Source organism: Gopherus flavomarginatus, chromosome 3 (genome assembly GCF_025201925.1).
Source record: "Gopherus flavomarginatus isolate rGopFla2 chromosome 3, rGopFla2.mat.asm, whole genome shotgun sequence".
Taxonomy (NCBI): Eukaryota; Metazoa; Chordata; order Testudines; family Testudinidae; genus Gopherus; species Gopherus flavomarginatus.
This window is the reverse complement of record NC_066619.1, coordinates 272,441,488-272,458,570: the sequence shown is the minus strand read 5'-3', so window position 1 is coordinate 272,458,570 and position 17,083 is coordinate 272,441,488. Positions and strand designations below refer to the sequence as shown.

The 17,083-nt window shown below is 44.7% G+C and overlaps 2 protein-coding genes across 4 annotated transcripts in view; one reads left to right on the top strand and one right to left on the bottom strand.

The window, feature by feature from the left end:
- REEP1 (receptor accessory protein 1) overlaps nt 1–9,558 on the top strand; it is a 121,710-nt gene extending 112,152 nt beyond the window's left edge. For all 3 annotated transcript variants that reach the window (XM_050948013.1, XM_050948012.1, XM_050948016.1), the window contains one exon: nt 5,916–9,558. In XM_050948013.1, the coding sequence (XP_050803970.1) occupies nt 5,916–5,987 (72 nt within the window). In that variant the 3' untranslated portion in view covers nt 5,988–9,558. The remainder of the gene's footprint in view (nt 1–5,915) is intronic.
- Nucleotides 9,559–10,598: 1,040 nt separating this feature from the next.
- MRPL35 (mitochondrial ribosomal protein L35) lies at nt 10,599–16,086 on the bottom strand. The gene is made up of 4 exons (XM_050948101.1): nt 15,892–16,086; nt 12,400–12,586; nt 11,240–11,384; nt 10,599–11,001 (listed from the first exon to the last, which is right to left on the bottom strand). The coding sequence occupies exons 1-4, from the start codon at nt 15,923–15,925 to the stop codon at nt 10,813–10,815; spliced, it is 555 nt and encodes a 184-aa protein (XP_050804058.1). The 5' UTR covers nt 15,926–16,086; the 3' UTR covers nt 10,599–10,812.
- Nucleotides 16,087–17,083: the final 997 nt, after the last annotated feature.

The window sequence follows — 17,083 nt, the reverse complement described above, 5'->3', positions numbered from 1 at the left end:
AGAGGACAGGAAGCAATGGGCTTAAATTGCAGCAAGGGCAGTTTCAGCTGGACATTAGGAAAAACTTCCTGTCAGAGTGGTTAAGCACTTGAATAAATTGCCTAGGGAGATTGTGGAATCTCTGTCTTTGGAGATTTTTAAGAGCAGGTTAGACAAACACCCGTCAGGGAAGGTCTAGATAATACTTAGTGCTGCCTTGAGTGGAGGGGAGTAGAATTGAAGACCTGTTGAGGTCCCTTCCAGTCCTACAATTCTATGATTCTGTGCAGAGACCTTTAAATGCTAGCTGTGAGTTAACCCATGAGTCTGGTTGTAAAGACTGAAACAGGTAAGATAGCAGAAATGAAGTTGTCTCTGCTGTGATCTGGAAATATACTTGTTCCAGCTCAGTTGTGGGTAACTGTAGGTCCGGCGTTAGGAAGTGTGGGGCCCAATTTGAACAGTTTCGACGAGGCCCCGGCAGGGATGAGTATATATAAAAAACACATGGGGCTTGTACTCACCGGGCAGTGCTCCGAGTCTTTGGCAGCACTTTGGTGGCGGGTCCTTCACTTGCTCCAGGTCTTCGGTGGCACTGAAGGACCCACCGCTGAAGTGCTGCTGAAGACCCAGAGCAAGCGAAGGACCCGCTGCCGAAGTGTTGCCGAAGACCCGGACCGCCGCCAGGTGAGTAAAAATTAAAAAGGCGCTGTCATAAACAGATAGCTAAGGGTTAATGTCTCTTTCACCTGGAAAGGAGTAACCTGAAACACCTGACCAGAGGACCAATCAGGAAACAAGACTTTTTCAAATCTGGGTGGAGGGAAGTTTTTGGGTGTGAGTTCCTTGTTCTTTGTCTTGTGTCTGTAACCTCTCGGCTATGAGAGTGATTTTTCTATCTCCAGCTTTCTAATCTTCTGTTTCCAAGTTGTAAGTACAAAGATAGTAAGACAATAAGGTTTATATTGTTTTCTTTTGTATTTACATGTGTATAGTTGCTGGAATGTGTTAAATTGTATTCTTTTTGGATAAGGCTGTTTATTCATTTTTTTTTCTTTTAAGCAAATGACCCTGTATTTGTCACAGCTTAATGGTTCCTTGCTTAATATGCAAGCTACTGTCAGGAGAGAACAGAAAAAAAAATTATCTCTGGTTCCTTTTAAACCAAACCCTCTCTGCTTAAAAGCCCCTAGCAGAGAAAAGAAAAATATAATATTCCTACTGGCTTCTGGATTCTATCTATCTATCCACACTGCTGTGCCACCATGTCATAACATTTTTCCCAGATCTGGACCTTAGCGTCCAAAATATGGGTGTTAGCATGAAAACCTCCAAGCTTAGTTACCAGCTTGGACCTGGTAAAGCTGCCACCAGCCAGGAATCTATACAGTGCCTGGCGCACTGTGGTCTCCCCAAAACTTTCCCTGGGGGACCCCCAGATTCAGATTCCTTGAGTCTCACAACAAAGGGGAATAAACCATTTCCCTTCCCCCCTCCGGATGTTCCCTCCCTGGGTTCCTGGAGAGATATACAGAAGCAAGCTCCGTGAATCTAAACAGAGGGACTCCACCCTCCCTATTTCCAGTCCTGGAAAACACAAGTACCGAGAGAGAGCTAATCTCTCCAGGAACCCAGGGAAGGAACACCTGGAGGGGGGGAACTCACACTCAAAAACTTCCCTCCACCCAGATTTGAAAAAGTCTTGTTTCCTGATTGATCCTCTGGTCAGGTGTTTCAGGTTACTCCTTTGCAGGTGAAAGAGACATTAACCCTTAGCTATCTGTTTATGACAGGCTCCTCTAACCAGGGAAGAGATACTCACTGGGCGTGGGGCCCTTTTAGGCTCGGGGCCCGATTTGGGGGAATTGGTGGAATTGGCCTAAAGCCGGCCCTGGGTAACTGCAAACTAATGGAAAGACAAGAGGACTTGAAAAATATTTAGAAATCATCTCCTGACTATTCCCAAAGTAAAAAGGAGGGGTGGGCCCCAGTGGTTGGGGGCTTTCCGGAGACCTGGGTTCAGTTCAAAATAGGCCCAGATCCCCAAAGATTTCAAATGGAAATCAGTGGAAGTTAGCTGCCTAAGTACCTTTGGGGAGCTGGGCCTTAGTCTTTCTGTGCCTCAGTTCCCCAGCTGTAGAATGGGGATAATAGCACTACCCTAGCTGCCGAGTATTGTGAGGAGAAATGCATTCAAGATTGTGAGGTGCTCAGATACTATGATAATGAGGACCATGTAAATACCACAGACAGCTAGATCTTCCATCCGTGCAACAAACTGCCAGAGGCTCAAGCCTGCAGATCATCCTCAGGCCAAACTTCTGTTAAATTCATTGAGAGTTTTTCTGGTGTAAGGATTGGGGCCAAGGTAGATTTGGGGTACGATCTGGTAGAGAATGGAAGTGGGTTGTAGATGCCAGGTTAAGCTCCGTGATGATGGCCCACACTACTCAGGCCTGGTGTAAGTGAGCACAATTTACAGTAAATGATATCTGTTCTCCCTTAAACCAGGGCAGGTTTTGGCCCTATGTGTTGAGCAAATCTAACTACTTGACAGGACATTGAAAAGTGATTTGTATGTTGTATCACTTTATAGTCATTCATCTACCATGCACTCATCGTGAATACTTCCAGGTTATGGAGAGTCAGAATATGCTGTCCTGCTACTGCACAGGCAGTTTGCTACACGGTGGAGGTTAAATGCATTTTTAACCTGAGCAACACTTTCTACTGCTTTGATTCATCTAACTAGTTTCCTGTGTGATTCTCGCAAACCATAACTGTGCCATGCTTTAGCTCTGTTGGGTGAACTATGCACCAGTGGTTAACACTACCACATAATTGTCTGCTGCTCGGGGTGTTTTCTCTGGTCTGGTCTACACTACGCGTTTAAACTGATTTTAGTAGCGTTAAACTGATTTAACCCTGCACCCGTCCACACAACGAGGCCCTTTATATCGATAGAAAGGGCTCTTAAAACTGGTTTCTGTACTCCTCCCCGACGAGAGTAGTAGCGCTGAAATCAGTATTACCATATTGGATTAGGGTCAGTGTGGCTGCAAATCGACAGTATTGGCCTCTGGGCGGTATCCCACAGTGAACCACTGTGACTGCTCTGGACAGCAATCCGAACTCAGATGCACTGGCCAGGTAAACAGGAAAAGCCCTGCAAACTTTTGAATTTCATTTCCTGCTTGCCCAGTGTGGAGCTCTGATCAGCATGGGTGGCGATGCAGTCCCAAATCCAAAAGCTCCAGCATGGACCGTACGGGAGATACTGGATCTGATTGCTGTATGGGGAGACAAATCTGTTCTATCAGAGCTCCATTTCAGAAGACGAAATGCCAAAGCATTTGAAAAAAATCTCCAGGCTACAATACAGAGTCCACAGCACAGTGCTGTGTGACAAGCGTAATGGAAAGCCAAAGACTCAAACGGACGTTCATGGAGGAAGGGAGGAGGGACTGAGGACTTCAGCTATCCCACAGTCCCCGCAGTCTCCGAAAAGTATTTGCATTCTTGGCTGAGCTCCCAATGCCTGTAGGGTCAAACATGTTGTCTGGGGTGTTTCAGGTATATCTCGTCAATTTTACCCCTCACCCACACCCCCCCCCCCGTGAAAGAAAAGGGGAAAAAATTGTTTCTTGACTTTTTTCACTGTCACCGTATGTCTACTGCATGCTGCTGGTAGACGCGGTGCCGCGGCACTGAACAACAGCATCCTCTCCTCTTCCTTCCCCTGTGGCAGACAGTACCGTGCAGAAGGACTGGTAGCCATCCATGTCATCATCCCGTGAGTGCTCCTAGCTGGCCTCAGATGAGGTCGGCCAGGAGCACCTGGGTAAAAATAGGAATGACTCCCGGTTATTCCCAGCAGATGGTACTGAACAGCTGGTAACTGTCCTCATCATAGCAACTGGGGGCTGAGCTCCATCAGCCCCCCCCCCTTCATGTCTAAAGAAAAGATTCTGTACTGCCTGGACTATCATAGCAGCGGGATGCTGGGCTCCTCTCCCCCCACCACTGTTTAATGTCCTGCCTGGACTATCATAGCAGCTGGAGGCTGCCTCCCCCTCATTTTATCTCACTAAAAAGTCAGTGTTTCTTATTCCTGCATTCTTTATTACTTCATCACACAAATGGGGGGACCCTGGAACGGTAGCCCAGGAGAGTTGGGGGAGGAGGGAAGCAACGGGTGGGGTAGTTGCAGGGGCACCCCCTAGAATGGCATGTAGCTCATCATTTCTGTGGGATCTGACACAGAGTGGCTGTGCTCTCTGGTACACTGGCTCTCTAGTACACTTACCCCATATTCTAGGCAGGACTGACTCTATTTTTAGATACAACATGAAGGAGGGAATGACCCAGGGGTCATTCTCATTTTTGTCTTTGTGTCCCCGCCGACCTCAGCAAAGGTCAGCCAGGAGCACCAATGACAGCAGCAGCCGGTACAGAATGACTGATAATGGTCATCTCATCGCCAATTTACAATGGCACAGCAGACGGTGCAGAACTACTGGTAACTGTCTCTGCTACCTTGCAAAGGCAAATGAATGCTGCTGTGTAGCGCTGCAGTACCACGTCGGTCAGCAGCATCCAGTACACATACAGTGACAAAAGGCAAAACGGGCTCCATGGTTGCCATGCTATGGCATCTGCCAGGGCAATCCACGGAAAAAGGGCGCGAAATGATTGTCTGCCGTTGCTTTCCCGGAGGAAGGAATGAGTGATGACATTTACCCAGAATCACCCGCGACACTATTTTTGCCCCATCAGGCATTGGAATCTCAACCCAGAATTCCAATGGGCGGGGGAGACTGCGGGAACTATGGGATAGCTACCCACAGTGCAACGCTCCAGAAATCGATGCTAGCCTTGGTACATGGACGCACACCACCGAATTATTGTGCTTTGTGTGGCCGTGTGCACTTGACTTTATACAATCTGTTTTACAAAACCAGTTTATGTGAAATTGAAATAATCCTGTAGTGTAGACGTGTTCTCTCTCTCTCAGACTGTGTTACCCATCTGGGGAGTGGGGCTACCTGGGACATGAGTTAATCTGGCACCTGCCACTTATGCAGCCGTGATAGACCTCCTGGCAGATCTGCCCATGAGTCGTACAGTGAACTGTCTGCTTGTAGCTCACTTATTATGTCCGAAGAGGTCTATTTTTAAGAACTCCACATTAGTAATGTAACTGTATGGCAGAATTTCAATGGTACTGTTCTGAAATAATTTCAAACTGTACCCAGGCTTTCTCCGGACAAAGAATCTGGGTTGGCAGCTTGGCAGGAGTTCACAAGCTTCATCCAGTTGGCATAAAATGGAGAAAAGATTGCAGATGTCCTTGTCTTTTTTTTTATGAAGAGGCTGCCTCTGAAGGCTACAAGTCGCAGCATGCATTGTTCCCTCTTGAGTGGGCCTTAGGTTTTATGGGGTCCAGATGACTGATTTCTCAGGTGCCCTGGAGCAGTGTCTGGGGAGGGGAGTGCCAAAATTGGCATTCTGACACCTTTTTGCTCTCTTGATCATGGCATAACTTAGTGCAGTCTCAAGGCTTCTGTAAATTGCACTAGCTTATAATGGCTTCCTAGCAGCCATTACACCGGTAGTTTATTGAAGCACAGTGCGCTCTAGCCATGCCTAAGTCAGGAGCCCAGAAGGGTGGTGGTGTTGAGCTGGCTACAGGCCTTTAAGTGACTCAAGGATCCTCTCATATTGAGGAAATTCCCAGCTGCCTATTTAGGGAATCTTTAAATGGGGATTTATTACGGGTCAGGTCTTTGTTTCTTCATTTCTAAATGTGGATAATACCTACCTACACTACATGATCTCATGAAGATGAGTAAATTAATATTTGTACATCACTTTGAAGATGTAAAACACAATATGTTACTACTGTTTCAACAAAACCTTCTCTTGATTCCCTACAGGCACCGCCTAGGCCCCTTAGACCTCGCTTCAGGAAGAAAAGTACCTCAACCTCTACCACTGAAACCATGTGAGTGCGATGAGCCAATAGCACCAAGATCCACAGAATCTCTCTCTTCTGCCTTAAAGAGCTACTTGCTAATTATGTAGAAAAACAGCAGTGAGATGGATGTGATTTGATGTGCAGCAGTGCAAACATGGACTTTCTCTCTTCCCTTGTTACATGTTACTTGCATTTCTCCATAACATGGTTAGAACACTTACAGGTGGTAACAGTGTCAGAGTCCCCCTGTTTCATTTGCAGAATATACAACCACTCAAGCTAACCCTGTCAGATTGTACACTTGCAATTATTAGTTGCGTCTGCATAGTTTTAGCTTGTGAATGCAAACAAAAAAAAATACTCAATAGCTCTCAGTGATACTTTGACTAATGTAGCTATTTATGGCTTTATCCTTAACGAAGTGGACTTGCAGGAGCCATAGATTTTTCTCCCTACCCTTCCTCCATCTTATAACAAGACTGTGACTGACGTGAGATATTTTGCATTTTCGACTGTACAGAATGTCTGAGACTTATTAGCAAAAGTTGAGCTGCAACTCCATTTCTTTTTCCGCAAGTAAATTATGTGAACTCCAGTCGTGCTGAAAATATAGAGAAAACAACTTAGAGATGATGAGACAAATGTACAAGAGAATGAACTGATTTCACAAAATAAAGTAGGGGAGTCTTAATTTTGATAACTCCTGAGCCAGAAGAAGAGTAAGTGATATATTTTGTAGAAAATGAAAGAATTAACCTTATAACTTTTGACCAACATTTTACTGGCAGTTCTACAATATATGCAAGCCATGTTTGTAATAACTGCTACAGTGTTAACCAGAATCACATTAGCCGTTGATTTCATAGGACAAAATTCATCTTCCACATCTGCATGTAGGAGCTCACTTAAGGTGTTTTTGCTTTCCTGGAGCGGATGTGGGACTTGCACTCCCATAGCCAGAGAAGAGCATTGGAATTGCTCTTCCATGTGAGTTAGAGAGAATTTTGTCAGTATGTGGATTCTGGTTTAAACCATGAGACTTTGTAGTTTGGCTGGTGCATTGGTATCCATATATAAATGCTAAATACAAAAGAAGAGGAAGAAGTTGTAGGATAAGTGTATTTGTGCTTAAAGTTGGTGTCTCTTGTAAATGTAAAAGCATGTGAAATTCATAAATGAGTTAATTATGTGGCCCTTTGTGTTTGCTCTTGACCCTAGCCCATAGACTAGAAAAACTTTAGAATCATGTGACACATGATTGCCATTGATAACTAATCACCCAGTTCAGGTACAGAAGTGGCCCAGCATGTCAGTAACTGGTTAGAGTGCACCAGCCTCAGAGATAAGCATATCCGATGTGGCCTTTGTTAAATATTATCTGCCGGATAGGCTTCTAAATGTCAGCCTTCTTGCTAACTCATCTTGAGGTAAATCCTGAAGCGTCCTTAAATGGTTTGAGAAGTAATTACTGCTGTCCCCTCCCCACAAAGATTTGTAGCAGTTTGGCTAGTAAGAGGAAAGGACAGACAGACATTTCTTGCAATTGCCACAATATTTGGACTTGTTATTGGAAAATCTGATTTCTCTTACAAGCACTGAATAGATTGTTTTGTGAAGACTATATGCTAAAAAAAAAAAAAAAAGCACTCTAGCTGGCAGTTGAAAAATATTCCGTCATTAGAACACACTCAGCAAAAGCTCTGAGTAGCTAAACTTATGTATTTAAGTTAAGCAGCTCTAGAGTCAATTTGATTTTTCAACAAATTTTTTTTTAAAATAGGAACTTTGCTTGAAGTGTGAGTTGTTGCAGCAAGCTTCATTTTCAGTGCTACGCAATAGGGTGCCATAAGACAAAACAAAAGCTGACATGTTTGCACTCAAATTATGCCAAAAATAAAAATACATAGCTGCATAATGTTTGATGAATTCTGCTCATACACACTGTATTAACATTCATCCTCACTAAAGTTATTAAATGTCTGATCTGCTGTTTTACTGTAAACTTGACTGTTTCGATTTTCTTAAATGCTGAGGTGAAACTGTTGACAAGGGAGTTGCCTTATCTCTTGAAGACATTCACTGAAAACAATCTTTTCATATCGCTGACAAAAATGTGTTATCAACTGAGCTGTGTAGTTGTGTACAGACTGACAAATGTGAATGCCTAAACATGTACACTTAGTAGTATAGTGTTCTGTACACAGGCTAGAACAATCACTTGCTTTGAATTCAGTGTATTACAGACACAGGCTGTTTACAAATGCTTCCTCTAAAATGACAGACCTTTAACATTCAGATACATGTTTATTTGGGATCAACATCAGCTCTATGTTCTGTGGTCCTGACTCTTCTCTCAGGCACTGTCTCCCCTTGGAAATAACCTCAGTTCAACAATTGGTGTTGCTACACATGGGCTGACACCTAGCAGTAGACAAATGCAAACCTGAGTGTGTGTCAATTGAACTAATCAGAATATCACATGCTAGCAGGCCCTTTAGTCAGAGGAGGGGCTGGGGCCCCATTCCCCTTAATCAGTTGCCACCCAGCTGAAGCAGTAAGATCAAGGAGTGGGTAGCTTGAAGATAACCTGGGTTCTTGTTATTGATGAGAACCAGGTTGGGAGCAAGGCCCCGTCCAGCATCAGTTTTCAATTCTGGGGAAAGAACCCAGTGTATATGACTCAGGTGGTTGCAAACCCATATGGAGTAGTTATCCCCCTGCAAAAGACCCCAGCTCAGGCAATGATATGTTGAATGTGTTATTTTGAAAAAAAAAAAAAACTAAAGGCTTGAAGAGAAGGGGACAGAAATCCTGTGGCTGGAGAATGTTCTTTGGTGCCTGGGCCAGTGAATTAGCCTGCAGGTTTACACAGGATTTACCTTAATTATGAATGGGGTAAACTTTGAGCAACTCACTGCAAACCCTTATGCATTCTTGTCTAAATGTAATGATCTGCACCAGTGCAGCTACAAGGATTGTTGAAGCAGGGCTACTCCCAACTACAGCCAAGGCTCCACTTACCCTAGTGTAAATTGGGAGTAATTGCCCAGAAGCCAAGGGAATTATACAAGAGTAAACCTGGTGTAAGGAAGAAGAGAACCAGGCCTTCTGTTTCTAACAACAAGGGGAGAAATTACCTTGTGATTAAAATATAAGAAGGGAAGGCTTACTAGAGGGATGTGATGCTCCCTGGCATCATGTAAACAGCCTGCTGTCTTTGACTGTGCTCTGTGAAATAACCGTGTTCTCATGTAGTATTGATATCTATATATTTGTGACAGAATGCTTGTTAATCAGTCTTTTTTTGCTGTTTGTTTTGGGTACCTGTTTTGCACCTAGCACATATCTGAAGTTATAAAGAACACTATGCTTACTTTTGAGATTCACACTTATACAAACATATTTAAGGATAATAACTGTGCACTTAAGAGGTTTCTTTCTCATGATCAGTAGAAAAGATCTGATAGGATAGTACACTTAAAGCCTCACAAGTATGGACATTGCAACAGTATTCCAAAGGTTGGAGTTTCGCTGGTTTTGTTATGCTTGATATACATCTTGAATAAAGTCTTAATCTTTTCTTTAAAATAAAGAAAGAAGAAAGCATCTTCAGTCTGTTCAATGTATCTGGCAGGCCAGAATACTTGTTATTTTTATTACTGCATTATTTGTCTTAATTCTTGCTAAATGTATATAGATGTATTCACCAAATGCTGCATGTCCTTCAGAACTCCTTTCTGTATTACCAATTGGAAAAAATACAGCTACTAAACATGTTACCAGTGAATTCCTTGGACTACCACAGCTTTCTTATAAAGTAAGCCGTGTCTTATTAAAGAAGAGATAATGGAACTGATTTTACTGTAGCCGCTGTCAGAGAATGGAACAGTTTGAAGCTACTGTTGTCACATTGTCTATAAGCTGCCAAGTTTTAAAGAACACAAGGGATTGGGCCTTAGTAAAAGCAGAAGCAAGCATATCATCCTGACCTAGGAGTGCAAAACTGAAGTCATACATTGCTTTACACTACACATTTTGGTACACGTGACCCTTTTATATGAAACAGAGGCAGGATTTAAAAGAGAATTAACAAGCAGGCAGTTATTCACAATTAACAAGAAAGGAATGAAAATTAGAAACTTTCAGAGTGGTTGTAAGGGAAGTTCTCTAATTTAACATTTGTTTTAATCACTTTAATTATCCTCTGGCCAACATTCAGAACACTAATTTTCAGTGTTTTCCAGTGGAGAAGCTACATCAGTATCAAACTGGGCAGTGTTATTAAAATGATAGCCCCATTCATTCAAGGCAGACACTGAGACAGCAACTGTCTCTTTGTTCGGTGTTTGTACAGGGCCTTGCCCAGTGGAGTCCTGGTCCATGACTGGGGCTCCTAGATGCTTTGGTAATATGCAGTGTGTATTTGTATTTTTCAAACCGCTTTAATCATTCCCATTTTAATATTCATTCTTAAAATTTAGCTTAGATGTTCAGCTACATACATTGTTTATAACCTATTGCAAGAATCTTACCACAGGGAATTCAGAATATTTAGCTGAATCAAAATTTTTCACCTTTTCCCCTTGCCCCTCTCCACTTTAGTGAAGTGAAATACAATAACCATCTACGATTCAATACTCCATTCACAATCTGGAATTAGTTTATTTTGGGTGTTTGTACCAATAATTCAAATCAGACCGTATATTTGCATGTTACATGTAAATATGGAAAAATGACAAACTGTAGTTTTATCTTTGGAAATGCATAAAAAGATCCCAGCCTACATACAATGACATGTATTGGGCAGTAAGAGGAAAAAGAAAAAAGTGTGAATTGAGACACAAGAGACAGGTTTTCTACAGTCGAAGGTTTGTGCGATCATGATATTTCTGGAAGGGATCATCAACATACCAGTTTCTTCTCTTCCAGAAAGAAGTGGTCATTTTATCAAGGAGTTTACTTTGTGTTTTATTGCAAAACACTTGTTCCCTCAAGCGTCTTTTCTGGGGAATAGACTTTTTCCATAATTTTTTCTTGTAACCAGCCTGTCAGAAGACAAAGAATTCTACATCACTTTATCAGAGACGGACATATAGCAACAATAACCTCCCATACCTCAATGATCCCCCCCATGCCCTGAGCAAGTCAGCTTTCAACTCTGACCCTGGATTTTCTTTGTTTTTTTTCCCCAATCGCTACTGACCCCTAGAGGAAGGAAGGCAGCTGGCTCATTCTATCTTTAAGTAAGAGTAGATCTCATATTTAATAAAATGAAAGCCTTACTTTTTTCCTTAACCAAAGGCCACAGTGCAGTCGGAGAAATCTATAGACCACAGATTTTACAGATTTCCTCTTTCCTTTTCGCAGGCTATAATATGTGAGAGTCCTCACTGGCTGCTGAAGCATATGTGGCAGTAAGGGTGTTACACTGAAATAAAGAACAGAAAAGATGAAGTATGTAATTTAACAAGAATGAAGTGCTCTTTTCCCAGAACACAGCACCTGATTGACTCCATCTGGAACACCCAGAATGGCTTTATGCCAACTTGCCTAAGTAAATTTAAGAGCAAACTGGATCTAACATTTCAATAGATCCTTTGGCTGAGTATTGACATATACATCTCTATTAAATTGCAATGCAAATGTCTGGCTGAGTGAATTTCATATATTATTTATATTATCATAGCACTTAGGAGCCCTAGTCACGGACCAGGACCCCACTGTGCTAAGCACTGTATGGACAGTTTTCTTTGGCTCATAACTTAAAAATGGAGTTGAGAACTCAGGGTAGTGTAACACAAGAGCTGTTTCAGGTGAAAAGTTAAAATTACATGTTTTAACATTAGAGATTTGGGGCATTTGTTATTTTAATTAATAAAAACAAACACCAGTTTTATAACAAGGTTTCTTATTGCGATGAGCTGAGGTACATGTTTGAGGCATGGTCCATCTTGCATCTTCATTGAAGGGTCTTGACATGCTACAGGTGGGAGAAGGAGTTTTAAAAACTGATCCTGCTTGCAAGAGTGACAAGTAGCAGCAGAACTTCCCATGCCAAATTGGAGAAAGATGCTACTTTTCAGAAGTGTTGATGAGAATATAGAATTTGGATAGAAATCAGGTTTAACCCTAACACTCTTCTTATAAGCTTGTGTACACTAGTATTTTTCTTTGTTTCCCCATCATTGCTCTAGCACTGGTGCAACCTGCTCTGAGCAGAGTTAGGTCAGTGACAAAAATGCTGGTTGTGGTCTCCACTGCATTCCATCCATTGATGCCACTGGTTGAGCTGAACTGTGCACTGGGCTAGTGCAATGGTGAGAAACATGAAGGAAAGTTTAGTGCTGACTCTAGTGTGTATTACATTCTGCAAATTTTACACCAGGCTCTTTGTTACAGAAAACCTTATTAGAAAACATTCACCCTTTAAAAACATACCATACCTGTTAAAGATGGAGAGATGACACCCACAGGACAAATCACTAACAGACAGCAAAGGTTTTGTAACAGAGGAAGCTAATGGTGCCTGCACTCGGTTGAAACACTGTATAGAGAGTCCAGAAATGAGACGGATGTTGCAGGACGTGTTGTAGGCCAAAGGGACCAGAAAATTTAGAGGTCTTAAAATCCCTATGGAGAGAGAATAGACAACACCAGGAAAAGTTAATGAAGTCAGCAGTGGGTTGAAACCACCTGATACCTGAACCCATGTTTTATTGTGTTTCAACAAACATTAATGCCACTTAATTACAAATCTGCTAGATTCTGTTTAAACACTTTGCACACAGCAGACAGTGGGATTGGCAAGGGTACTCATCAAAATCCCACTGACTGAAAATGTAGAGCTAGATATTCCTCAGACACTAATATGTAGGTTCAATTTCACCCATGACTTTCACTCTAGCACCAAATTCAGAATCATCAGCTTCTAGGTGTGAAAGTTTTTGAAGATCTGCCACCTAGCGGTCAATGAAAATGAAGGAAAGTTTTATAATGATGGTTGACTGACTAAAGACCCTGTTGGAAATATTATGTTGCTCTCATGTACATTACCTTGAAAGAGAAAGAGAACGAAAAGCCTTTCAATAAATACTTTCAAACTAATTACATCTAGAAATAGGTCTTCTTTTATAAATTGTAAAAGATTGACATTAATAGTGATGCTTTTTTTACTCATTTATGACCTGAAACTAAATATTGCAAATGCGAAATGGAGAAATGAATTTTGTATTTTATATACACAGAGCGTATTTTCCTTTTATATACACAGAGCACTTCTGACCAACATGACACTTTCCTTTAAGTGTTTAGCACACAGGTCACCCTGTTTCCCCTTTGATGTTTTAGAAATCATTCAGCTAGGTTTCTGGCAAAACAGACCAGCATTTCAGAGCATTGCACACCATCCATGGTTACAGAAAATCACAGCACCAACAAGCTGCAGTTTGTCTAAACCAGAAATGGCCAAAGCGTGGCTCTCAGGGAAAACACACTCATGGCCATAGCCACAGCCACCTTCAATATGGAGATGAACCCCGCATAAATGAGATTCGAACATGCAGCTCTCCATCTTGACCCAAGAACTTTCAGGATGGAGGACTGCATTGTGTACAGCCCTCACATCCAATTCGAAGATGAGGTCACCTACATCACGTTCCATCAGTTGCCTGTGGATGACTGACCTTTTTTAAAGCTATTTATGAGGCTCATTAAATAGGGTGAGGACAAGCCAAAAGGTTGGGCTTGTCATGTGCATGAGCCTGGAGTCTGGTGCATGGAGATGTGTCCCAGCATGCAATGCTTCATTTCAATTCAAGGAGGTGCAGCAGTAAAAATACCAAATCTCAGCATGCACTGCTTCATCTTGCACAGGATGCGCCATCCCAGTTTGAATGACACAGCTGTACTGCACGCTGGGATCTGTCATCTCAGCAAACCACACAGGCCCACCATACCAAGGAGGGCTGCCACAATCCGCTTCCAGTTACGCCCCTCCATCTCCAACACATGGTCAGTGTGGGTAGAGGTGGCAACTTTCTACTCACACAAAACCAAACACCCTTGCCCCACTCCTTCTCTGAGGCCCTGCCCCATCTCACTCCATCCCCCTCTCTCTATGGCTTGCTCTCCTCCTCCTCCCTCACCCACTCACTCATTTTCATTGGGATGGGGTGCAGGCTCCAATATGGGACCAGAAATGAGGAGTTCAGAGTGTGGGAGGGGGTTGAGACAGTGAGTTAGGATGCGAGAGGGGGTGAGGGCTCCAGCTGGGGGTGTGGGCTCTGGTGTGGGGCTAAGGGATTTGAGATGCAGGAAGGGGCTCTGGCAGGGGATGAGACTGTGGGGGGGGGGCGCTCTGGCTGGCACTGCAGACTCTGGGGCAGGGCTAGGGATGAGGGGTTTGGGGAGTAGGAGGGTATCATAACCTTAGTCCCAGATTTGGACCTTAGCGTCCAAAATATGGGGGTTAGCATGAAAACCTCCAAGCTTAGTTACCAGCTTGGACCTGGTACTTGCTGCCACCACCCAAAAAATTAGAGTGTTTTGGGGCACTCTGGTCCCTCTGAAAAAACCTTCCCTGGGGACCCCAAGACCCAAATCCCTTGAGTCTTACAACAAAGGGAAATAATCCTTTTTCCCTTCCCCCCTCCAGGTGCTCCTGGAGAGATACACAGACACAAGCTCTGTGAAACTACACAGAGTGACTCCCCCTCTCTGTTTCCAGTCCTGGAAACAAAAAAAGTACTTTCCTATTCCCCCAGAGGGAATGCAAAATCAGGCTAGCAAATCCAACACACACAGATCTCCCCTGATTTCTTCCCCCCACCAATTCCCTGGTGAGTACAGACTCAATTTCCCTGAAGTAAAGAAAGAACTCCAACAGGTCTTAAAAGAAAGCTTTATATAAAAAGAAAGAAAAATACATACAAATGTTCTCTCTGTATTAAGATGATACAATACAGGGTCAATTGCTTAAAAGAATATTGAATAAACAGCCTTATTCAAAAAGAATACAAATCAAAGCACTTCAGCACTTATATTCATGCAAATACCAAAGAAAAGAAACCATAGAACTTACTATCTGATCTCTTTGTCCTTACACTTAGAAACAGAAGACTAGAAAGTAGAAACTACTTCTCCAAAGCTCAGAGAAAGCAGGCAGACAGACAAAAGACTCAGACACAAACTCCCTCCACCCAGAGTTGAAAAAATCCGGTTTCCTGATTGGTCCTCTGGTCAGGTGCTTCAGGTGGAAGAGACATTAACCCTTAGCTATCTGTTTATGACAGAGGGTGCTCCAGATTGGGACTGAGGGGTTTGGAGGGCAGGAGGGGAATCAGAGCTGGAGTGTGGAGCATGAGAGCTGCAGGGGTGGCATTTGGGGTGGAGCAGTGTGCAGAGCCCCCTGACTGCCCCTATGTCTAGGAGCCAAAGGGCTGACATGCTGGCTGCTTCCTGGGAACCGCATGGAGGCTAGCGGGGAGCCTGCCAGCCCCACTGTGCGGCACCGCCAACCGGACAGCTAACGGCCTAGTCAGCAGTGCTGACCGGAGCCGCCAGGATCCCTTTTCAACCAGGTGTTCAGGTCGAAAAACGGACCCCTGCTCACCCCAAGTGCGGGGCCCCGCATCTGCGTGCGGTTGGGACTGAGGCTCTGCCCGAGGTTCCCAGTCCCAAATCCCGTGTCCTCTAAAGGGCGCGAACTTGCGCAGCTGATTGTTAGCCAAGGGTGGGCGGGTTCCTGGTTTGTGCGGCCCCAGACAGAATCACCGTCCCCCCCCCCCCCGCCACTAGTCAGGCTGCTGAAATGGGGCCAAGAACCACCAGGCCTCCCCCATCCCCCCACGGGCAAGGAGCCTCCCTCCCCCCACAACGGCAGGGCGGCCTCCCCTATCCTACATCCTCCCCCCGCCGACAGAGTCTCTCACACTCACCCGACAGCCTCCGCATAACAGCGACTGCCGCCATCTTGCCAGCCACGCAGACTGCCTACGGCAGGCACCGAGGGACACGCCGCGCAGGGGGCGGGGACTAGGACAGGCGGTCACAGGGAAGGGTCTAGGCGCTTCCTTCCTCACCCGCGCTCTGTTTGCCCCCTCCCCGCCAGCGTGCGCGTGCTCCGCGGGCGGAAGGGGCTAGACGGGCTGGGGGTTACCGCGGTTATTCGCCCTAATCCAGCGCGGGCCAATCAGTGCTCGTGCTGCCGAGTCCCGCCCCTTGACTGTGGGCAGCGCGGTGCAGTCGCTCAGCTGCAGGGTGGCTCTAGCTCGGGTATTCATTCCTCTCATCTCAGTGAGTGGCTGGCTGGCCAGGAAATCGTTACATTGCTTCTGGGGGTGGGCAGTGGCGCCCCGGAACGTAGTGTGTGTGCAGCTTCGTTTGGATGTGCGGGTGGGCTGGTGAAATTCAGTAGCGTTCTGACAAAAGTGAAAGCTGAATAAATTCTTACTCCCTTCAGCCATGGCAACATTATGCTCAGTACTCGGCCATTTGTAGTAATACTCATAGACTTAATGTCAGAAGAGACCATTATGATCACCTAGTCTGACCTCCTGCAAAATGCAAGGCACAGAATCTCACCCACCCACTCCTGTAACAAACCCCTGACCTATGTCTCAGGCCTTGGCTACACTCACACTTTACAGCGCTGCAACTGGGGTGTGAAAAAACACCCCCCTGGGCGCTGCAAGATACAGCGCTGTAAAGCGTCAGTGTAATCAGGGCAGCAGCGCTGGGAGCCCGGCTCCCAGCGCTGCACGCTACACCCGTAAGGGATGTGGTTTACATGCAGCGCTGGGAGAGCTCTCTCCCAGCGCTGCTGCTCTGACTACACTCACACTTCAAAGCGCTGCCGCGGCAGCGCTCCCGCAGCGCTGCCGGGGCAGCGCTTTGAAATTCCAGATGTAGCCATACCCTCAGTTACTGAAGTCCTCTAATCATGGTTTAAAGACCTCAAGGTGCAGAGAATACTCCAGCAAGTGACTTGTGCCCCACCCTGCAGAGGAAGGGGAAAAACCTCCAGAGCTGCTGCCAAGCTGTTCTTGCATTAGAAATGCAGCATCAGGACCCAGGGAAATCTGATAACGTGAGAAGGGCTGCAGAATATTCCACCCATCCCTTAGTTAC